This window comes from Vulpes lagopus, chromosome 19 (genome assembly GCF_018345385.1).
Source record: "Vulpes lagopus strain Blue_001 chromosome 19, ASM1834538v1, whole genome shotgun sequence".
Lineage (NCBI taxonomy): Eukaryota > Metazoa > Chordata > Mammalia > Carnivora > Canidae > Vulpes > Vulpes lagopus.
In genome coordinates, this window is record NC_054842.1 from 35,612,013 (window position 1) to 35,636,906 (window position 24,894).

The 24,894-nt window shown below is 34.6% G+C and overlaps 1 protein-coding gene across 3 annotated transcripts in view; it reads right to left on the minus strand.

Annotated features, from left to right (window-relative positions):
* PIK3CB (phosphatidylinositol-4,5-bisphosphate 3-kinase catalytic subunit beta) overlaps positions 1-24,894 on the minus strand; it is a 205,757-nt gene that overhangs the window by 61,164 nt on the left and 119,699 nt on the right. For all 3 annotated transcript variants that reach the window (XM_041734141.1, XM_041734139.1, XM_041734140.1), the window contains 4 exons: positions 20,210-20,461; positions 18,735-18,831; positions 15,268-15,398; positions 12,737-12,787 (listed from right to left, as the gene is read on the minus strand). In XM_041734141.1, the coding sequence (XP_041590075.1) occupies positions 12,737-12,787; positions 15,268-15,398; positions 18,735-18,831; positions 20,210-20,461 (531 nt within the window). The remainder of the gene's footprint in view (positions 1-12,736; positions 12,788-15,267; positions 15,399-18,734; positions 18,832-20,209; positions 20,462-24,894) is intronic.

The following is a 24,894-nucleotide window of genomic DNA, read 5'->3' on the forward strand; positions in this document are numbered from 1 at the left end:
CAATTTATATAACATCTGGAAAAGGCCAAACTATGAAGAGAATAATAAGATCAGTGGTTAGGCGTCTGCCTTCAGCCCAGGGCGTGATCCTGGGGTCATGGGATCGAGTTCCACATCAGGCTCCCTGCATGGAGGCTGCTTCTCCATCTGCCTGTGTCTGTGCCTCTCTCTCTCTCTCTCTCTCTCTCTCTCTCATGAATAAATAAATAAATAAAATCTTAAAAAAAAAAAAAAAAATCAGTGGTTGCCAGGGGTGGGTTGAGGGAAAGAATAGGCAGAGCACAGAGGATTGGCAGGACAGTAAAAATACTCTGTATAATATGATAATGATAAATACATTCCATTATACATTTGTCCAAACCCACAAATTGCACAACACCAAGAATGAAACCCAAGGTAAACTATGCACTTTAGGTGATTATAATGTATCAATGTGGTTTGTTCTAAGTAACAAAGATACTGCTCTGGTGAGTGATGTTGATAATGAGAAAGAGATATGCACATGAAGGGACAGAAATATATGGGAAATCTCTTTATCTTCCTCCCAATTTTGTTGTAATTCTAAAACTGCTCTTTAAAAAATAAAGTATCACTTTAAACACACACACACACACACACCATGTACAATTACGTAGTTTTATATTTACATCCTCAACCTAAAAAGGATATACCTTATTTTACAGGCTTGACAGTTTCTCTGAAAAGTTACCATCATAAGTCACTGGAGTCTGAAAATCAAACTCCTACACTTACACATCTTAAAATGAAACCTGTTACTGCAAACAACAGAGTCTAAATTGTTCGTGTCAGAGAAACAGACTGCTGTTAAACAGACTGCAAAAAGCTAGCAAACCTACTGTAATTCCCTGAATCAAAATAAGACTCTATAGACCTACTATAAGTAAATATCCTGAAGACCCAGCAGTAAACTAAAAGGGGAGAGCGGGGACTTAGCTATATAATTGTACTATGATTGTTTACTGAGCTATGAAAAGCATAGCACTGAATAAAGCCAAGGTAAAAATAAACTACCAGAAATGTGGTACAAAGCCCCAAGAACACAGAATCCTACATTCTTTTGCAAAACCCAAAACAATCAGTAATGTTAACTTATACTGTATAGGGTAAATGGTGAACTTATATACCTGTTCAAAAGCTTGAACTAAAATAATGGTAGAAAGCAATGAAAACTAACAGCCATATTCTCTATGTTTAGATTTTTCAAATTCATGTACATATTATGATATAATAGTGATTATTGGCTAAAATAAAACAAAGCAAATATACTTTGCTATAAAGCCCATCAAAAACTGACTGTGGTTCTTTCCCCTTCGAAATGGGGGTTGTGAGGGATGGGTAGAGGGAGGGGTAAGAAAGGCTGGAAAACTCATGGGTCATATTCAGAAGGGCTAGAAGCTCAGACAGCATGTTCCCAGTATGTCTGCTGAGGACAGAATTAACTATGTGTTGGCCAGACTTGGGATCTGATCAACACGTAACAGGATAAGGGAGGCCAAAAAAAAAATAAAAAAGGATAAGGGAGGCCATGCAGTCGGGGTTGATGGAAAAACTGAGAAGATAGTTACATGATTGGGAGATTGATCACAATCAGAGGTTTGAGCAAATAAATAAATATATTGAGGTTAACAGAAATCCAGATTTCTCAATGTCAGAAAACAGAATTACAAACATAAAAAGGTAAAGGCTAAAAAAAATCCTGTGGTGGTGGATCTAATAAATTAGATATATTGATAAGAACTTCTGGTTTTTAATATTTAATAGATAAAGCAATATATCTCTGTGCTTATATATGCTGGACTATATGCAAACATATATATACATGTTACCTAGCTGTTTTGTGAAAAGGTCTAGATGCAATTGCATACCAATAGCAATAAGCTTATACAGTGCCCAAATCTTAGATTCTAAATACTTTTCACACATGGAATCAGGACTCTCTAGAGAAAAGACAGATTCCAAAGCTAGGTTGGGAAAAATAACAGATGGAAAATAACACTTTATTATACCAGAAAGAAGGAAATGCTCAAAGAATGATAAAAACATGTCAAAAAGACACAAAAAAGCATGAATGGGCTGCCAAATCTGGATCATTCTGAATATCAAAATGAATGATGGTAACAAATTATAAGTCATTAATAAAGCAGAAATTATGAATATATACTACTCTAATTTTAAAAAAAAGACTAAATAAATGAACTAGAAGAAAAACCTCTACCTATAATATAAACCAACGAATAAATCGAAGAGAAAAATTAATTTGAAAATCAGCACTTGGGAAATCACTGTAATGATACTGATTCAGGCAAGATGTGTTAATAAATGTTTATTAAAAATAAGTGGGTCAAAGTTTAACATGAAACGGGATCGTCAGTCTCAAAATATGCCCACAAAATACTTTATACCTAAAAAAAAACTAAAAAAAAAAAAAAAAAACTAACAGACACTATCCTAATCAAGTAAAAAAATTAACATCAATAGTAATAGAACAAATTAACATTATTTGCCTACTGATAAAATACAGTAAGAGAAACACTCCACCACTTCAATTCAATGTATTACACCATTCAAAATGCATAGCTAGAATCTGATCATGACAAAACATTAGGTAAATACACTGAGTAACCTTCTAAAAAAGGAACTGACCAGTATTCTTAAAATGTCAGAGTCAGTGAAGGTAAAGAAGACTGAGGAAAAGAAAACCAAAGATAAATGGCAATAAAATGCAACAATTAACCAGGGTTAAATCCTAGACCTATAATAAACGTTTTTTTTTTTTAAGATTTTAAATTTTAAGTATTCATGAAAGACACACACACACACACACACACACAGAGAGAGAGAGAGAGAGGAACAGACATAGGCAGAGGGAGAAGCAGGCTGCATGCAGGGAGCCTGACGTGGGACTTGATCCTGGGTCTCCAGGATCACACCTTGGGCTGAAGGTGGTGCTAAACCACTGAGCCACTGGGCGGCCCACAAATGTTATTTAGAAAACTGGACAGAATTGAATGGAATGTGTGCATGAGAAAAAAGAACTGTACCGACATTATTTTCCTGATTTTTATGAACAGATTCTGGTTAAGTATGAGAATGTTCTTGTTTTTAGGAATTACACACTGAAGAATTAAAGGAGTAAACGGGAACAATGATGCCACTTAATATCATATATTCAGAAAAAAATGCATATACACAGATTGATAAAACAAATGTGCCAAAATGTTAACAGGTGGGGAAGCTAAAGAAAGACTATACAAGAATTCTTTGTATACTTCCTGCAAGTTTTCAGTTAAGTCAAAAAAATTTTTAATGTTTGATATTTCCTTCCCTAAAATTGAGGGCTATGAAAACTCCAAATCATTCTCCTAAAAAAATTTCCTAGCCACATTTCCAGACCTGTGAACTAACGGCTTGAGTCATCATCTGCATTCTCCAAAGCAAACCACTGAAATTTTGAGTTTCTGCAGTAAGAAAATAACATAAAATTATAACATGTTTTAAATGACAGCAGGGTTTCTCAACCTCAGTACTACTATTATTCGGTTGTAGGAGGATGGTCCTATGCATTATAGAAATTTAGTAGCACTCCTGAAGTCGACCCACAACATGCCAAGAACACTCTTATGAGTTGCAACAACAGCCAAGAAAACCTCTAGACAATGCCAAATGGCCCATAGAGGGCAAACCAGCCTCAGGTTGAGAACCACTAAATAAAAAGATCAAAAACTGCCAATTCTATAATCATAATTCACAAGGATCACAGTTTTCCTATTCTACAGACCCAAGACCCTTGGCAAACATCTGTTTTAAAAAATACCAACACCTATTAGGATGACTCCTGTAAAAAAACACAAAAATGATGGCAAGGATGTGAAAAACTGGAATGCTTTTGCAGATGGTAGGAATGTAAAATGGTACAGCTATGGTAGAAAACAGTATAGCAGTTCCTTAAGAAAATTAAAAAGAGAATTAATAGTATGACTCAGCAATTCTACCTCTAGTATATATCCTAAAGAATTGAAGTAGAGTCTTAAAAAGATATGGTGTATATCCACGTTCATAGAGGCATTAATCAGAATAGCTAAATCCTTGGAAGCAACTCAAGGACTCATTGATGGATAAATGTAAAGAAAAACTGTGGTATATACATACAATGAAATACTATTTGACCTTTAAAAATGGAAGTTAACACATGCAATAACATGGGACAAAAAACTGAGGGCATTATCCAAAGATAAGCCAGTCACAAAAAGGTAAAACACAGTATGATTCCATTTATGTGAGGTAGCTAGAATGGTCAGATTCACAGAGACAGAAAGGAGAACAGTGGATACCAAGGGCTGAGGGGATGGGAAAATGGGGAGCTGTTTAATGGGCACAGAGTTTCAGCTTAGCAAGATGAAAAAGTTCTGGAGATCAGTTGCACTTAACAATGCAAGGATACTGTAAATATATTCACAATACTTCACACTTCTGAAGTCTAAACTTAAAACGATTAAAATGATTAAAATTTTATGTAGTGTATTTTAACACTATTTAAAACACTTTTAATTCCAAGAGCAGATTTAAGTCCCTTAGCTTATAGTAAAGGATGATAAGATAAATTCCTTAATAGGACTCCTGATAGTAAATACTGATGGTATTGGGATCCCTGGGTGGCGCAGCGGTTTAGCACCTGCCTTTGGCCCAGGGCACGATCCTGGAGACCCAGAATCGAATCCCATGTCGAGCTCCCGGTGCATGGAGCCCGCTTCTCCCTCTGCCTATGTCTCTGCCTCTCTCTCTCTCTCTGTGTGTGACTATCATAAATAAATTTAAAAAATTAAAAAAAAATACTGATGGTATTGATGATAATTTCACCTGAGGAAATGTATGTGTCCATATATATATATATATATATATATATATATATATATATATATACATATACACATATATACATACACACACACGTCAACCTACCATGATCTTTCTTTTTTTTTTTTTTTTTAATTTATGATAGTCACACAGAGAGAGAGAGGCAGAGACACAGGCAGAGGGAGAAGCAGGCTCCACGCACTGGGAGCCCGACATGGGACTTGATCCCGGGTCTCCAGGATCACGCCCCGGGCCAAAGGCATGCGCCAAACTGCTGCGCCACCCAGGGATCCCGTCAACCTACCATGATCTCACTAAGAAATGTAACCTGCTCAAGGCACTGGGTGGCTCAGTTAGCATCTGACTCTTGATTTCGGCTCAGGTCATGATATCAGGGTCATGGGATATAGCCCCATAGTAGGCTCCACACTCAATAGAAAGTCTCCTTGAGATTCTCTCCCTGTCCTTTTGTCCTTGCCCCTACTCATGCTCTCTCTCTCTACAATAAATAAAATCTTTTAAAAAACATACAGCAAGAGTAGAATGAGAATGCAGTTCTTTTCATTCCTCTCATTCAAAAGACCACAAGATGTCAGAAATTATACATATTTTTAAAAAGTCTAATCAAGGGCACCTGGGTGGCTCAGTCAGTTAAGCATCTGCCTTTGGCTCAGGTCATAATCCAGGAGTCCTGGGATCAAGCCACACAATGGGCTCCTCACTTTGTGGGGAATCTGCTTCTCCCTCTCCTTCTGCCCCCCCCCCCACTCATGGCCTCTCTCCCTCTCTCTCAAATAAGCAAAGTCTTTATTTTTAATATTTTTTAAAGATTTTATTTATATTCATAAGAGACACACAGAGAGAGGCAAAGACATAGGCAGAGACAGGCAGAGGGAGAAGCAGGCTCTCTGCAGGGAGCCCAATGCAGGACTCATCTCAGGCCCCCCAGGAATAGGACCTGAACCAAAGGCAGATGCTCAACCACTGAGCCACCCAGGTGCCCCTGATTAGGCGTCCCACAAATAAAATCAAATAAATAAATAAATAAATAAATAAATAAATAAATAAATATTCTGATCAACAACAGTTCTGGGAAATCAGAGAGACTGCCTACATAGTAATCTTTTAATGAGAGAACACAGATGGAACCAAGGACCAAATCTGCTAAGACTGATATAGAAATGAGAAATACACATCTTTGGAAATTCTTGCTCAGAATAGTCAAGGGATACAAGGAAAAGGAGGCCAAGAGGAACCATCAAGAGGATTATCAAAGGATCAGGCTGATGGAGCAGCTACTTTGGTCAGGTATGCCTCCTCCTCTGTGTGTACTGAGTTGGACAGGCAAAGCACTGGCACCAGAATGAGATGAGGAGCTGAGGGTACTGAACCCTAGGGAGCTATCTGACCTCAGAAGGTACGAAAATATTCAAATCCAGGAAAACCCTCTATAAACATAGTCTATCATAACTCATATAGTTACTAAAGGAAAGTTACAGTGAATAATCAGAAAACCAAGGAGTCACAAGTACAAAAAGGGCTAAACAAAGAATCACCAAAGATCTCAGAAAAAACCCATAGGAAGAAAGATGTCAACAGAAGCAAGACCAGTTTTCAAAAAAGTATTTAATGCCTAAGAGAGGGGGCGCCTGGGTGTCACAGTCCCTTAAGCCTCTGACTACTAATTTCAGCTCAGGTCATGACCTCGAGTTCATACTGAGCATGGAGCCTGTCTCATATTCTCTCTCATCCCTCCCTCTGCCCTGCCCCACACATGTGCTCACTCTCTCTCTCTCTCTCCCCAAAATCAAAAATAATCCCTCAGAAAGAACTAGCATATATAGCCATGAAAAATAATCAGAAATCTTTTTAAAGGTTACTAAAATTTTTGTTTTTTTTAAAAGATTTTTTTATTTAATTTACCTTACTTTAAAGAATTTGAGACAGAAGGAGAGCAGAAGTAGACTCCCCACTGAATAGAGTCTGATACAAGACCTGATCCCAGGACCCCAAGATCATGACCCGTGAAGGCAAATGCTTAATCAATGGAGCCACCCAGGCACCCCAAGGTTACTAAAATTTTAAAAAGAGAAAGGAAACAGACCCCAGTTTGATTACTAATAAGAAAATGCAAGTTACAGTAGTGTGACACTATTTTATTATCCAATGGATTAAAATATTAAAAGGGTTAAAAAAATTAAAAGTGTTGGCAGATATGCAAAATGACAGAAACTCTTCCACAGTGTGGCTAGGGTTATAAATTTTAAGGTATGCAATTGGGCAGAATTTTTATTTTTAAAAAAAAAAAAGATACTTTTGATCTTATAATTTCACTTCTAAGAATCCATCTTATAAAAATACATGTATGTGGGGGTGCCTGGCTTAGTCAGTGGAGCATGTGATTCTTGGTCTCAGGATTATATGAGTTCAAGTCCCACGCTGGACAAAGAGCCTACTTTATAAATAAATAAATTTTAAAAACACAAATACAAAAAAAAGAAAAAAAAACAACACAAATACACGTAACAAATATTCATTACAGTACTGTTTTGGTAAAGAATAATTGGAAATAAGCAAAAACATCAGTAGGAGTATGTATTTTAATAACTAATAGCTGATAATAATGCCTCAGAATATTAAAAAAGCTTTAAAAAAAAAAAAGAGAAGTGGAGGGTTCCTGGGTGGCTCAGTTAAGCAACTAATTCTGATTTTAGATCAGGTCATGCTCTTAGGGGTCCTGGGATTGAGCCCCATGTCCAGGTCCCTGCTCAGCAGGGCATCTGCTTCCCTGGTTCCCTCTGCCCCTCTCTCATCCATGCTTTTTCTCTCTAAAATAATTAAATTTTTTAGAAAACAAATAAAGGGAAACTGGGGTGGCTCAGTGGTTGAACATCTGCCTTTAGCTCAGGGCCTAATTCTGGGGTCCTGGAATCCAGTCCCTCATCGGGCCCCCTGCAGTGAGCCTACTTCTCCCTCTGCCTATGTCTCTGCCTCTCTCTGTGTCTCTCATAATAAGTAAGTAAGTAAGTAAATAAGTAAATAAATAAATAAATAAATCTTTTAAATAAGTAAATAGAGAGAAGTTGATCTCTTAAAAGAGCAAAGATGCACAGAATGCATTAAATCAAAAAGGGAGAAACTACATACATAAAGATCCATTTATTTTTTTTTAAAGGATGTATTTACACATAAAGGTAGTATGTAAATGCATACACTGCATTAGGATTAATACCTATAAATTAAATTGCTTACAGTTATCTCTGAGGACAAAAAGTAGGTGGTGGTTTTAAGAATAACTTTCACTTTCAGTTTCACAATTAATTAATTATACTATGCCCCCAATTTTTTTTTTTAAAAAAAAGGCATATTAAACTTGGGCCAGAACATCCTTGATAAGAAGGGAACCTTCTGATTTAAGTAAGGTACTAGCAAACTGTAGGAGAAATAGTAAAACTTAAGTTACCAGTTACTGTTCTGATGTTTGAGGTCAACATTAAGACTAATAAAGAGTAATAAAAAGAGGCATTAAAATGAAGATATCCTCATATAACTATTATCTCTGAAAACTAAACTGTGTCTGTTTTAATATAGGCTTGTTTTGTTATACTTGTTTTGTTTGCTATATTTTACAAATTGAAGGATTATGGCAACCCTGCATCAAGCAAGTCTACCAGCACTATTCTTCCAACAGCATTTGCTCACTAAGTGTCTCTGTGTCTCTTTTTCATAATTCTCTCAGTATTTCAAACTTTCTCATTATTACTATATTTGTCACAGTGGTATGTATTCAGTGATCTTTGCTGTTACTGCTGTTAATTCCTTGTAGATGCTATTAACCATATCATAGAAGATGGCAAATGTAATCAATAAATGTTATATTCATCCTGACTGCTCCACCAACCAGCTATTTCCATCTATCCCTCTCCTAGGGCTTCTTTGTTCTCTAAGACACAATAATATTGATAGTAAGCCAATTAATAATCCTACAATGGCTTCTAAGTGTTAGAGTAAATGGAAGAGTTGCATGTCTTACACTTTAAATCAAAAGCTGGAAATGATACAACCTAAGAAGGCATGTCAAGAGCCAAGACAAGGCAAAAGCTAGGCCTCTTGCACCAAAAACTTAGCCAAGTGGTAAATGCAGAGGAAAAGTTCTTTTTTTAAAAAATATTTTATTTATTTATTTATTCATGAGAGACACAAAGAGAAAGAGGCAAAGACACAGGCAGAGGGAGAAGAAGCAGGCTCCCAGATGTTGGATCCTGGGATCAGGACCTGAGCTGAAGGCAGACGTTCAACTATTGAGCCATCCAGGCATCCCAAGAGGAAAAGTTCTTAAAGGAAATTAAAAGTGTTACTCCAGTGAAAACATTAATGACAGGAAAGCAAAACAAACTTATTGCTGATATAGAGAAGTGTTTGTGGTCTGGATAAAAGATCAGTCATACTACTCCCTTAAGCCAAAGCTGAATGCAAACAAGGCCCTAACTCTTAAATTCTATGAAGCCTTAGAGAAGTGAGGATGCTGCAGAAGAATAGTTTGAAGCTACAGAGATTGGTTTAAGAGGTTTAAGGAAAAAACCTAACTCTGTAACATAAAAGTGCTAAGAGAAGCAAGTGTTGATGTAGAAGCTGCAGGAGGTTGTCCAGTAGATCTAACAAAGATCATTAATGAAGGCGGCTATACTTAACAACAGCTTTTCAATGTAGATGAAACAGCTTTATATTAGAAGAGAATGTCATCTAAGTGTTTCACAGCTAGAGAGCAGAAGTCAATGTCTGGCTTCAAAGCTTTGAAGGACAGACTAATTCTCTTTTTAGGGGCTAACACAGCTGGTGACTTTAAGTTGAAGCCAGTGCTCAATAACCATTCCAAAATCCTAGGGCCCTTAAGAATTGTACTAAATCTATTATGCCTATGCTCTATAAATGGAACAACAAGGCCTGATGACAGCACATCTGGGGTTTACTGAATATTTTATGTTCACTGTTAAGACCCACTGGTTAGAAAAAAAGACTTTTCAAAACATTAGTGCTGACAATGCACCTGATCACTCAAGAGCTCTGATGGAGATGTACAATGAGAATGATGAGATTTTCATGCCTGATAACAAAACATCCATTCTGCAGCCCGTGGATGAAATGAATAATTTTGACTTTCAAATCTCATTATTTACGAAATATATCTGATAAGGTCAAAGGTGCCATTGAGAATGATTCTTCTGATGGATCTGGGCAAAGTAAACTGAAAACCTTCTGGAAAAGATTCACCATTCTAGATGCCATTAAGAACATTCATGATTCATGGAAGAAGTCAAACTATAAACATTAACAAGTAGCTTGGAAGGAGAGGAGGATTCCAACCCTCACAGATGACTTTGAGTGGTTCAGACTTCAGTGGAGGAAATAACTGCAGGTATGGTGAAAATAGCAAAATAACTAGGATTAGTAGTGAAGCCTGAAGATATGACTGAATTGTTGAAATCTCATGATAAACCTTGAACAGATGAGGATTTGCTTCTTATGGATGAACAAAGAAAGTGGTTTCTTGGGATGGAGCGTACAAGTAATGAAGATGCTGTGAAGACTGTTAAAAATGACAACAAAGGATTTAGAATATTACATAAAGTTAGTTGATAAAGCAGCAGCAGGGTTTGAGAGGACTGACTCTAATTTTTCTTTTTTTTTTTTAGATTTTATTTATTTGTTCAGGAGAGACAGAGAGAGAGGCAGAGACACAGAGAAAAGCAGAAGCAGGCTTTCACGCAGGGAGCCTGAGGTGGAACTCGATCCTGGGTCTCCAGGATCACACCCTGGCCTGAAGGTGGCGCTAAACCGCTAAGCCACCCGGGCTGCCGGTGACTCTAATTTTGAAAGTTGAAAGAAGTTCTACTGTGGGTAAAATGCTACCAGATTGCTGCTGCACAGAAATCATTCATAAAAGGATGAAGAGTCAACTAATACAGCACACTTTATTGTACTATTTTAAGAACTGCCATTGCCACCCCAACAACCTTCAGCAACCCAACCCTGATCTGTCAGAAGCCATCAACATCAAGGCAAGAACTTCCACCAGCAAAAAGATTACAACTGCTGAAAGATCAGATAATGGTTAGCATTTTTCTTTTAAACAAAATAGTGTTTTTACTTTAAGGTACTTGTTTCTTAGGCATAACGCTATTGCACATTTGACAGACAACAGTATACTGTAAATCTTTTATACGCACTGGAAAACCAAAAAATTCACAACTAACTTTATCATCATGATACTCTCTTTATTGCAGTGGTCTGGAACAAAACTTACACTATCTCCAAGGTGTGCCTATAATTAACAAACTGTTAAGTGTATACTTGTAATAAACTTCTTTTGTTTCTCTAAAGAGAAGTGCTCAAAGTATTTATAGTAGTAGATGACGTGGGGATCCCTGGGTGGCGCAGCGGTTTGGCGCCTGCCTTTGGCCCAGGGCGTGATCCTGGAGACCCAGGATCGAATCCCACATCGGGCTCCCGGTGCATGGAGCCTGCTTCTCCCTCTGCCTGTGTCTCTGCCTCTCTCTCTATCTCTCTGTGACTATCATTAAAAAAAAAAAAAAAAAAAAAAAAAAAAGTAGTAGATGACGTGCACTGCAGGACTATGGATATTTTTGAGAATTCCAAGGGCAAAGCAGAAGATACCCTGGGCCAGACATTTCTCCAACTAGCCATCATAAAATACTGCTTTGATTCTATGTAAATGACAAAAACATATATTATCTCCATTTTGCCTCCTAGCCTCTATATAATTGCCATTTTATGTAGAATGGCTTTATACTGAAGACACATTAAAAACTGTAAACAGGTAACATGAAAAAGGAATATCAGATTAGACTCAGCAAAGTCGTAAACTATTTAAGAGTCAAAAAATTAAGCTAAAAAGTATAGGTGGTAGAAATCTACGTATATTGTAAACTAAACAAAGTAAACTATTTTGTAGTCTTTGGGTAGAAACAATGGGCATAGCATATATGGCAGAGACTGCTGTTTGTCCCTCAGTATTCTTTGTGCTCTTCCTTTATTAACTAGAATCTCTTTTTCTTAGCCAAGTACCTGCCTGGCAAACTAAAGACTACCTTTCGCAAGCCTCACTTGTGGTTAAGTATGGCCATGTGAGTAAGTCCTGGCAAATAAGATGTGAGCAGCAATGAGTTATATTAATGATATCCTCAAAAAGAATAGGTGTGGCCTCTACTCCTGCTTTTCCTTTTACCTATTCCCACTGGCTGGACCATAATAATATGAGAAGCTGAAGCACTAAATTAAACCATGAGACAGAAACTATATGTTAACATAACAGACCACCAAAATGGAAAAAACCTTGTTCCCCAGAGCTGTAGATCCTGGCCTGATTATATCTCCTATTATGTGTGAAAAATTACAGGCTCTTCATTCAACTGAATAACATTCACAAAGATAGTATAGTTAATCTATGAAGTGTCATAGCATCTCTTAAAGACTGCTGATGGGGGCACCTGGGTGGCTCCGTAAGTAGTACATGCAACTCTTGATCTTACAGTTTGTGAGTTTAAGGGCCAAGTTGGACGTGAAGCCTACTTTAAAATATAAATTAATCAAATTAAAAAAAAAAAAAGACTAGCTGCTGAACCTGTGTTTATATCAGAAAAGGGTTAACCACTGAACATAGACCACCTAAAAACACCTGCCATTCAACAAAACATTTGTATGTACATATTCACATAAACTCTCAAACTATTCTTGCATAAGAGTATGGTCATCTGTAAGTCATTAGCATAAATGAGATGCAAGTAAGTAGTAAGAACCACGTTATAATAAGAAAGGATCATTTTAAAACCTTGATACTTACTGATACATTAGCGCTGTCACTGCTTGCAATCTCAGCTGCCTTCTCGATTATCTGTTAAAAAAAACTTTTTAAATTAAATTTTGGTGCTTGTATTTGTAAAATTTTAATTGTAAATGATTACAATTGTACTTAGACTACAAGAAACAACATGAGGTCTGGCATGCTTTATAATGTAAACATGAACTCTAAATGCAAAATGGTCTCAACTGGGGGATTCCCAATCTTCAAACTCTTGAGTCAATGGTATTATAAGGGACCATGCCTCCTAGGGTATATAGGGTGCATCAGCATTTTCCGTAGATTAAAAAAATGCAAAGACTTGAATATGTATGTGAAAGAATTTTTTTTGGTATGTGAAAGAATTTTAAATACAGGTAAATATTTTCTGATAAAGAAAATGCAAAGGCATGTAAGAGTTACTAAATAATTAAGTTTTTGTCTTTTGTAATTGTTTTTTTACTGAATTAACAAAAGTAGAGTATCAAAGACAGCCTAAAAATATCTTTTGAATTCATTAATTTCAAGAGGGGCTCTGATTCTTGAAAATATGGAAAAATCAGTGTTAAAGAATCTGAAGATTTATATCCATTTACTGGCTTCTATAATCCTAAATGAATAATTTGACCATATCCTCATATGTAAAGTGTAGTGATAACTCTTATCCTATTTCATACGGTTGTTATGACAAAATGAGATTATAGTTCTTAAAATTAATCAATAACCATAAAATTGACTTGAAAAGCAAAATGTATACAAGTGCTCACAACAAAAATAATTACATTAAATAAAAAGAATATGGGAACTTTCACCTTTTTTATATTTTTATAAAATATAAATAAGTAAAAATACAAATATTTTTATATTTGTATTATTTGATTTTTTAAAATAATCACATGTAAATTATACAATTTCAAAAACCCCAATAAGTACAAATATATTTATACATATTTAAAGACAAAACCCTCCAACTCAAGTTTATGTTCAAAGATGGACTCTAAGAAATTACAAAGGCAAAAGGAGAGTTTAGTGACTTAGGCAATGCTGAAATAAGACATTTTAAAGAAGCTGGATTTCCCTTGAAATATTAGACGAAAACTCTTGTATTTGCATAGGATATTCTATTTATAAAAATGCTTCAAAAAGCACCCCATTTGATCCAAAAGAAACTATAACTGATTGTTGAATACATACTATAAATGAACACAAAAACAGTCATAGCTTGGAGTATAAAGTGTATCATAAGCAGCTATGCCTTCTGGTTAAATTGCTATTCTAAGGAATAAAGCCATAGCATGAATGCAATGGATGAGTCAAAATGTACCTTATTCTACTACAATATACAATATGGTTCTTGGCATATTTGGGATTTCTACTACTAACCATAAATTTAATTTGGCTATATATTACTGATCAGAAAGTCATTTCAGAAGAATTTGAAGTGAAAAGTTATTTTTTATGTGGATAAAACTCAATTAAAATAAGAGTAAAGAAGAAACATTAGGTAACATAAATTTAAATTACACACTATTTTAAAAATCTATACTATACAGGTCTGTAAGTGCTGAATTTTAAAATACAATTAAGCTTAAAAGTGGATCAATTTGAATATTAATTAGTATATCAATTTTTTTATAATATCAATTTTTAAAGGAAGATTATTCTCACATAGATTAAAGAAATAAAAGACTTGTTATTGAGAATTTGCTCCAAGATTTTCTCATAAAAATCAGCATCAATCATATCTGAAACAAAGATGCCAAGCCTGAAGATAGAACATATGACAGCCTAGCTCCCAGAATGTAAATGAGCATAGCCCCATTTTCAACCCTCCCCCATAACCTTCTGATACTCAAGATAAGAAGTTTGTAAGGAAATGTGTTTAGAAATGTAAGTCCTTGCTATAGATTCTACATAAATAACAGTACCTTAAGAAATCTTATTAATAGTAACATTCAACATAAATCATCTGTTCTTTGAATACCACAGCAGTGGCTACGTCATTAATCCCTGAACATGCTGGGCAAGATTGAATGTACATTTGACATGCTCAGACATGCATTTATAGCCATTATAAATTGAAAAGAACCTCAGAGGGACACCTGGGTGGCTCAGCAGTTTAGCGCCTGCCTTCAGCCCAGGGTGTGATCCTGGAGTACCTGGATCAATTCCCACCTTTGGCTCCTTGTATGGAGCCTGCTTCTCCCTCTGCCTATCTCTTTACCTCTCTCTGTGTCTCTCATGAATAAATAAAATATTAAAAAAAAAAAAAGAACCTCAGAGAACAATTATGATTTCCTCATTTTATAAATGAGAAACCTGATCTCCAGAGATATTATGTCTCACCTGGTCAGTGATAAAGCCAAGACTAAATATGAGTTAGTTGGCTCCATGCTCTTTCCACTGAATCAAGTTGCCAATGTATGTGACATTTGAAAGAGAAACAAACATGTAAAGATTAAACTATAAACATGCAGAGCCAAGAATGATTCGATGATTTTCATGCATAGTGGCCCTTTAAATAATTTGCTTACCTTATCAAAGGGAGGATAATAATAAGGTTGTTTTTTATTCTCTGGGAATTTGATATGCAAAGCTGTTGCATTTTCAGTATATGGATTTGTTTGAACAGTTCCCATTGGATTCAACATTTCTTCAAGTTCATCTAAAATGTGCAAATAATTTTTTATTAAAAAATATTTTTGAAACTAAACTAAAATAAATCCTTAATAGAAAAAATTTTAAAAGTATGTCACCTAAGGGGCTCAGTATGTTAAGGCTCTGGATCAGGTCAAGATCCCAGGGTCCTGGAATAGAGCCCTATATAGGGCTTCTTGCTCAGCAGGGAGTTTGCTTCTCACTCTGCCCCTCCTTGCTGCTTGTGTGTGCCTATGTGTGTGTATGTGTAGTGCGGGTGCACGCTTGCTTGCTCGCTCTCTCTCTCTCTCATACTACTCTCTGTCTCCCTCAAATAAATAAATTAAAAAAAAAAAAAAGTATGTCACCTAAGGGATTTGGCAGACAATTGTTATCAGTAAGCCTCTTATTTACTGTTAATACCTGACACAAGAGTTGAATGTGAGTTTACATACACCTCTAAAATAAGAAAGTTTGCAAAAATTAATACCTACCCCACCTCCTTCTTAAAATTATTCTCAATCATGAAATTTAAAAAAAAAACTTAATTGGAATTGCTCCCCATCAAAATCAGGTGACCCACAGAATTTTTATTACTTAACAACATATATGAATTTATTACTTTCGATGGTCATCACAGCACTCAAACAGATACCTTGAGAGTCATCAGTGATATTTTTTGGACAAATCTAATGTTGTTTATCTTCTTCAATTATCCTATAACTGTTGATATAGTTAAAGAGCTCTCTGGTAGTTTCTGAACACTCCATTCAAGTGGTACTCCTTTAACCAAATAAACTGCTTATTTCTTTAAGGCATTCCTTCCTCTGCTCCCCCACCTAAACATGGTCTATTCACAGAATTGTGCATGAGAATTTTAGATTTCAATGTTCTCATAAAACTTTTTCACTTCACAGATAAATTAACTGTTAAAGAGACTGTAAACTCAAGAGAACAGAATTAGCAGTGCAGCCTAAAGACTCTCCTCGCCAAACTATTATCTCTTTCCATATACTGATTTTTAGTACATTTGTTCTCTCCTAAGGAAATAAAAGATAAAAATCCATTGTGTCCAGGCCTAATGTCCAGATATTATGCATACTCAAATTACTTACCAATGCTAAAAAAAAAAAAAAAAGTCTTTTTTAAAAAATGATTTTATTTATTCATTTGAGAAACAGGGAGGAGAAGCAGACTCCCTGCTGAGCAGAGAGCCCTACACTGGAGGGGCTCTATCCCAGGACCTGGAGATCATGACCTGAGCTGAAGGCAGGTACCTAACCATCTGAGCCACCCAGGCCATCTGGTAGAAAATCTTTACAAAAGTATTTGCAAATTTCAGTTCCATAATCAATTCTTTGCTCCAGTTCTTTAATACTCCCTAATTTCACAGATTCTATTGTCACCTAGCAGGAAGAAATTCTCATTTATACACCCCTAAAGCAGATATCTCGGCAAAATTAAATTCTATACTATGATATCTGGTAGCATTATACTCCTTTATCCTATCATATGCCATCTATCTAAAGTAAAATGTAACATTTTAGAATTCTTATCAGCCCCAAACACAGAGAGGTAACCTTGCTTAAAAGTGATTACAAAATGTATTCTAATATATTATAAATAGAGAGTACAAATTGGTAAAACCTCAACTGGAGGGAAATTTGTGATTATCAAAATTACAAATGTATTTCTTTTTTTTTTTATTTTAAAATTCCAAGCTTTTAATTTTTTTAAGTTTTTAATTCCAGTTAGTTAACATAGTGTTATATCAGTTTCAGGTGTACAATAACAAATGTATTTATTCTTTAACTCAATAAACCCACCTCTAGGAATTTATGTTAGACATATACCTGCATATAAGCAAGGTTATTATTCATTGTAACACTGCTTAAATTATTAAAAGATAAGACCACATTAAGAACAGCAGCAGCACTCAATACAGATAAGGTTAAAAGGGCAAATGCATTTTTGCTATTTTGTTTAAAAATAGGAAGAAAAATAGAAATCTACATTTGTATTTCCTAGTGTATACATGAAGAAATCTGGAAAGATACAAAAGCAACCAGTAATATAATTACATACCACTTAATGAGGAATCTACAATAGATTATTTGTAGTTCCTTTGTTTCAGCTTCACTTCTACTGGGATAAAGTGACAATTCTACAGCTGATACATACAGAGCAAATGTGTTCTTTTATTATTTTTCATATTACATCTTGTTAGAGATGAGTCAGGCTCATGGTATGCCAAGTTAATACTGCCCCAAATTGTCAATTTTGCTAAAAATACCAGTCAAGTTGCTTGGTGATTCTGGAGAACATGTGTGAGTCTAAATTAAGATTTTCAAAAAAGTGTAACTGCTGAAATGCATGCAACTATAAAGCTCATAATTTCTTTAAGAATGTATATATAAATGTACACTACTCTCCTATATTGGGAAAAACATGATTGGTAAAAACTACTGCAGGTATATGGAAGAAAGGTAGAAAATGAAGTATACATACATAAAATATTAGAACAGGAGTTTTAAATATGTTTGTGAAGAATTTTCCAAAACCAATTTCTCAGATGTCAACTACTAATAAATGAATATTTTTCAAGTGTTTGTCACAAAATAAATTTAAATGCAAGAAGTTCACTATTTTATTAACTATATTAACAAACTATGAAGGCAGGAAAAAAAAGAAAACCACTATTATATACAAAGTTTACACTAAAAATTTCCAACATCTGGGAAAACTAGTATGAAATAATGGAAAGAATCAAGCAGTCTTTTGTACAAATCTTAGTTTTGAACCAATTACGTAAGACTGACTAACTTATCTCTAAGGTTCACTTTTCTCATACGTAAAAGGGAAATAAAACTATCTACCTTGTTTGGGTGCTTTGAATAATATTACAGAAATATTATCATATAGAAGGTGCTCCTCTTAGCTCAAATTTCAGGTTAAATCCAATGAAACATTTACTATGTTTTTACTAATTCTTCCATATTAGTGAATGTTCCTTCTACTAGTGTAGACATTTAGTACAACTAGGAGTAACAAAGGTTGTTATAAACAAGACATTATTCTCTCAGGAGAATTCTCCAAAATCTATAAAATTCTCTTAGGAGAATTTCTCCAAAATCTATAAAAAATAAAACATTTAAAGCAAGAACACATTCATCAAGATAACAAATATACTCAGATACAAATCACTTTTTAAATATATTAAAATAATCTGCGGGAAACCATTTTAAAATAAGTAATAAAGATACAAAATGATGGTTTCTTTACTAAACAAATAGTGAGTCATAAAGAAACATTACTAGTCCACATGCCAATAGTTACTCTTTAAGGATTAGGATATAAGTCTTACCAGGAAATGAAGACCAGCTGTGCAGTATTATGTCTCCAGATCTCAACTGTCCTTTAAAGTCAAAAACCATCGTATTTACCCATGCCACAGGATAATGCTGTTGAAAAAGATACCACTGCATAAATATGCTGAAAAAGAACTTTACCATGTAAACATGTACATACCCCTTTGTTTCAAAATTTAAATCTAGAAATTTCTAGAGTTCAGATGACTTCCAAAAGATCACCCAAAATAAAACAAGATGTACATGGAAAAATGTCCAAAATCTTTACAATGGTTCAAGAAAACTTTGAAAGCCAATTCGTGATGAAATAGTGTATCCAAAAAAACATTATTTATTGCTTAATACCACAAATGATGAAAAAATTTTAATGATTCAAGAAAATATGTGTGATATAACATCAGCGTGTCTCTTTTAAGAGCTTAAAGCCTTAGTTAACTTTAATGTAGGAGAAGGCAATGTCTGCAGGTATTGTAGAATTTATTTCTATTTCTTAGAAGGAAGCATAGATACTTAGACCAATTTATATAGACACCTAGACCAAATAACTTGGTCATGGTATATCAAAAAATCCTATAAAATAGTTGAATGCAAAAAGAAAAGAAAAGAAAAGTCAAATGCTTTGCGTAAAATTATCAGTGTAAGAAAAAACACTAAGAAAATACCTCTTCTGTGACTTTTACACCCTAAACTTTATTTTTAAAAAACTGTATGATAATAAGCAGAGGAAAAGCTTTCTTAATTCTTACAGTAATGAATAAAGGATACATATTCATGTACATAAATACAGTAACCAGCTTTTAAAATATATATATATATGTAATTCATGTCCCCATCCCTCCAAACCAATTTTTCACAAACTTAAAAGAAAATGAAAAAATTTGACTAAAAATATAAAATGAAAGATGAGAATATGAGAACAGATACACCATCCCTTTCCTACAATTTTGAAATCTAAGAAATTAAAACTAAAAGTTTGTTCATAATTCATTTGACAGCAAAACATGGCTGGAAATGCCATAAAGTTAACTGATATTCTGCATTTGTCTCATTTAGTGTGAATATTCATATATTTCAACACTAGATACTGATGTGTTTAATTACAGATTTGTACCCCAGGTCCCTCAGGTGTGAAGTATGTTGTATGATCTTCTAAAATTCACAAAATTCTGAATGTTCAAGCATCTGTGGCACATAGAATTTCAGTTAAGGGACTATGAACATATAATTTTTTTAATCTTTTCATTCTTTTTTTATCTCTATCTTCTAAAAAGTATTTTATTTACACTGGAACATGTACAGACATTTGCTAAAACAAGTTTGCCAAAAGAGAAATAAATGAACAAGACATAAAATGGAGATTTATTGTCTTTAAAATCACTTCACAGAGACAAAGTTTTATGCTATTATTGAACTTATGTTACTCAGTTATTTCAAAGAGTTTTAAAATTATTCCATTGTAGCGTATAATTACCACTTTCCCAGATTTCCGGATGGTCTGATATTTACAGGGATTAATATTTTTAGTTGACTTTTTTGTTTTCACTTTATCTAAAACGGCATAAACAGCAAAACATAATCGAGCCATTCGTGGCAGGTCACAAGTATTTATATCAAATTCCAGTGGTTCATTCCAAATGTGATCATTTTTCCCTGATATCTCTGAGCTTACGATGGTTTTACAGAGGAGTTCAGTACCATGAAAAAGGCCAGCCCTGACATGAACCTGTAATGAGGGAGACAAAAACAAATACAGATTTATGAATACTGCACCACCAAAACACTTCTATTTTGAAAAACAAACATATACTGGGAGAAGAAGCACACCAACTCTAGGAAAAATTTTTGTTTACAGAATCATCAGGCTGTAAGTAATCAGTATATAATTCACCAAACTGTTATTTTAACCTATTTTTCACTTAGTAAGTAAACCAGCTAAAAAATGCAATAGGGGGCAGCCCGGGTGGCTCAGCGATTTAGGGCTGCCTTTAGCCCAGGTCCTGATCCTGGAGACCTGGGATCAAGTCCCACGTCAGGCTCCCTGCATGGAGCCTGCTTCTCCCTCTGCCTGTGTCTCTGCCTCTCTCTCTCTGTCTCTCATGAATAAATAAGTTTTTTTTTAAAAAAAAAAATGCAATAGGTCTCAATGGTGTAAGTAGGTCTACAGAAACTAAGACCTTAAGTACAAAAACTACTATCGTATACTCACCTTCACTGACTGCATTTATTTAGGGTCTTGTCTTACTCTTCTGTATAACTAGAAAGGAAGTGATGGATAAAATGTCTCTAAAATCTCTTTGTACTTCTGAATGATGTATGAACTGGTCATTATAAGAGCCACCTAAAGATATTCTATCCATATTTATAATTATCTTACACATCACAGGTTTTTATTTCTTCCTAAAGACACAGGTCCAGAGTGATGCAAGACATATATGAAATGTCCCAGAAAATTTTACTCAGTCATTTATATAGTTTTTAAAATGACATAACCCAATTATGTCTAAATTTTAAAATGTGTAGTACACAACTAGAACAAATAACCCTAAAGTCTATACAGAATCACAAAAGACTCCAAATAGCCAAAGCAACCTTGAGAAAGAATGAAGCTGGAGGCATCACAATCTCAGATTTCAAGATATACTACAAAGCTGTAGTAATCAAAACAGTATGGTACTGGCTTAAAAACAAAGACATCCATCAATGGAACAGAATAGACAACCCAGAGATAAACTCACACTTACCTAGTCAATTAATCTAAAAAAAGGGGGGGGGGGCAAGAATATATACCAATGGGAAAAAAAGACAATCTCTTCAATAAGTGATGCTGGAGAAAAGAATAAAATTAGACCACATTCTTATGCCATAAACAAAAATAAATCAAAATGGATTAAAGACCTAAATGTGAGACTTGAAGCCATAAAATTCAAATTACTCCCAAATAGGCAGCAACTTCTTTAACACTGGCCATAGCAACATTTTCCTAGAAATGTTTCCTCCAGCAAGGGAAACAAAGCAAAAATAAACTACTGGGACTACACCAAACTAACTGTAAACTATTTTTCACAATAAAGGAAACCACCAACCTAACAAAAAGGCAGTCTACTGAATGGGAAAAGATATCCACAAATGATGGATCTAATAAGGAGTTAATATCCAAGATCAACTCAGTACCCCCCCAAACTCAAACAATCCAATTTAAAAATGGGGAGAGAATCTGAACATTTTTCCAAAGAAGACATTCAGATGGTCAACAAACATATGAAAAGATGCTCAACATCACTAATCATCAGGAAAATGCAAATCAAAGCCACCATGAAACTTTACCTCACACTTGTTAGAATGGCTAGAATCAAAACAAGAAGAAATACAACGTGCTGATGAGGATGTGGACAAAAGGGAATCCTTGTGCACTGTTGGTGGGAATATAAATTGGTGTAGCCACTGGAGAAAACAGTATGAAGATTCCTTGAAAATTTTTTTAAAAAATTAAAATACTATATGATCCAATAGTTCCACTACTGAGTTATTTACCCAAAGAATATCAAGGAAACCAGTTTGAAAAGATGTATACATCTCCATATTTATTTTAGCATTATTTATAACAGCCAGATATCTGAGCAACCCAAGTGTCTGTCCATTGATGAATGGATTAAGATGTGTTATAAATATATAATGGAATATTACTCAGCCATAGCAAAGGATAAGATCTTGTCATTTGCAACATTAGAGGATATTATGCTAAGTGAAATAAGTCAGAGAGAAAGACAAATTCCACATGATTTCACTTATATGTGAAATCTAAAAACAAAAGAACAAATAAACAAAGCAGGAAAAAAAAACCCATACATACAGATAACAAACTGATGGTTGCTAAGGGGGATAGGGGGAAGGTGAAATGGGTGAAGGTACAACAGGCTTCAGTTATAGAATGAATAAGTCACCAAGATGAAAGATGCAGCATAGGGAATATAACCAATGGTACTGTAACAGTGTTGTATGGTGACAAATCATAGGTATACTTGTAGTGGGCACAGCATAATGCATAGAGCTGTCCAATTACTATGCTGTACACCGGAAACACTGTGTATCAACCATACATTAATAAATTAATAAGTTAAAAAGTGAGTGTGGAAGTAGAACTAAACACAATATTAAAAACAGACTGACAATTAAATACTTTGTGGTCAAATATTTTTATATTCATTTATTCAAATGTGGTATTAGTATACTAGTAAATAGTAAACTGAGTATTACTGTTTACCGAATAAATGAATCATATGTGAATATTTAGGTTTGTCTTTAAAATAAACTTATCAATAAAAATTGACTTATTAGAAGAGACATTATCTTCATTTTGAAAAGGAAGGTAATATCCAAGAATATCCATTCTATCTAAAGATACAGGAACATATTTAAATAGAAATATAAAATTTTAAGTAAAACTCAATTTTTTAAATTATTAAAATATTTGTGTTAGAGTTATTTGAGTTTAAAAGCTATTAAAATTATGTTATACTGACTTAAATAAAACTACAGGTTAGTAGACTACACGCTTCATAATGTTTTTTTTTAAGACTTTATTTATTTAGAGAGAGTATGAGCAGAGGGGAGGGGCAGAGGGAAGAGATGCAGGCTCCCCACTGAGCAGGGAGCCCAACATGGGACTCATACCCAGGACCTTGGGATCACAACTTGAGCTGAGGGCAGATGTTTAACTGACTAAGGCACCCAGGTGCCGCTATATTTCATAATGTGGGAAATAATAATTCACTTTCATAAACAGTAATCATTTATCTAACTCTTGCAAAATAAACACAGATTGGGGTGTCTGGGTGGCTCAGTCAGTTAAGTGTCTGATTCTTGATTTCAGCTCAGTTTATGGTGTTGGGTTGTGAGATCAGTCCCATAATGAGGCTCTGTACTCAGTGTGGGGTCGGCCTGAGATTCTCTCTCTCCCTCTGCCCTCCCCGTTTGCATGCACTCTCTTTCTCTCAAAATAAACAAAATCTTTTTAAAAATAAAAATAAACACAGATTAAAGGGTTAGATTTGTTAAATCATTAAAAAGCTAATCAAAAGGAAAAATTATTAAAAAGCTATCAGAATAACTATTGAAGGTAAATGATGGGTTCATGGAAGTTGATTACACCATTCTTTCTACTTTCATGTATGTTTGAATTTTTCCTTTAAAAAAATTTTTAAGCGGGATGCCTGGGTGGCTCCGTGGTTGAGCGTCTGCCTTTGGCTCAGGACATGATCCAGAGTTTTGGGATCGAGTCCCGCATCGGGCTCCTGCATGGAGCCTGCTTCTCCTCCTTCTGCCTGTGTCTCTGCCTCTCTCTGTGTCTCTCATGAATAAATAAATAAAATCTTTTAAAAAAATTTTTGTAAGCTAAAAGAAAATTATTTATTCTAAATACAGATGGATTATTATTATATAGTAAAGATTAAAGTAATAGGGATTATAGAGAATTACTAAAAGCACTTGCAGTAAATTCTCAGGCCACCAAAATTTTTATCTGAACACACATTTGATTTCCTTCAACTTCACAGAAAAAGGATCATTCTTTCTACTTAAAATCTCTAGTTCCATCTTGCTCCAATTTCCCAAGTACTTAGACCTTGTCCTTTGCTTCTCTAAGTTGGAAAAAACTCCTCCCCAGCAAGCTATAAAACCTATGCATTTCTCTCCTATGTCAAACTCAACCAAAAATCTGCTTTAGAATCTAACTAATCATAATGAGAATGGAGCCACGTCAGCATCTACTTAGACATTTATGTTTCTTACTTTCAATCTATCATCAAGCCTATACTGTATACAGGAGGAAAATGACTTATGATGTGATCTATTTTAAAACTTTTTATATATTAATTTGTTTTTTGTTGTTTCTATGCCCAATGTGGGGCTTGAATTCACAACCTTGAGATCAAGAGTTGCATAGTCTACCAACTGAGCCAGCCAGACTTCCCTATACTGTACTCTTAAATGAAAGAGAAAATAAAATAATACAATATAAACTCACTAAGAGCATCTTCACATAGTGATGGTGCAAAGAAATGAATACAGTTATGGTAGGATAGCAAGATTACTGGTGATTTATCATTCTCTTAAGTGATTGTGGATTTTATTTTATGTTAACTATAAAATATTTTTAAA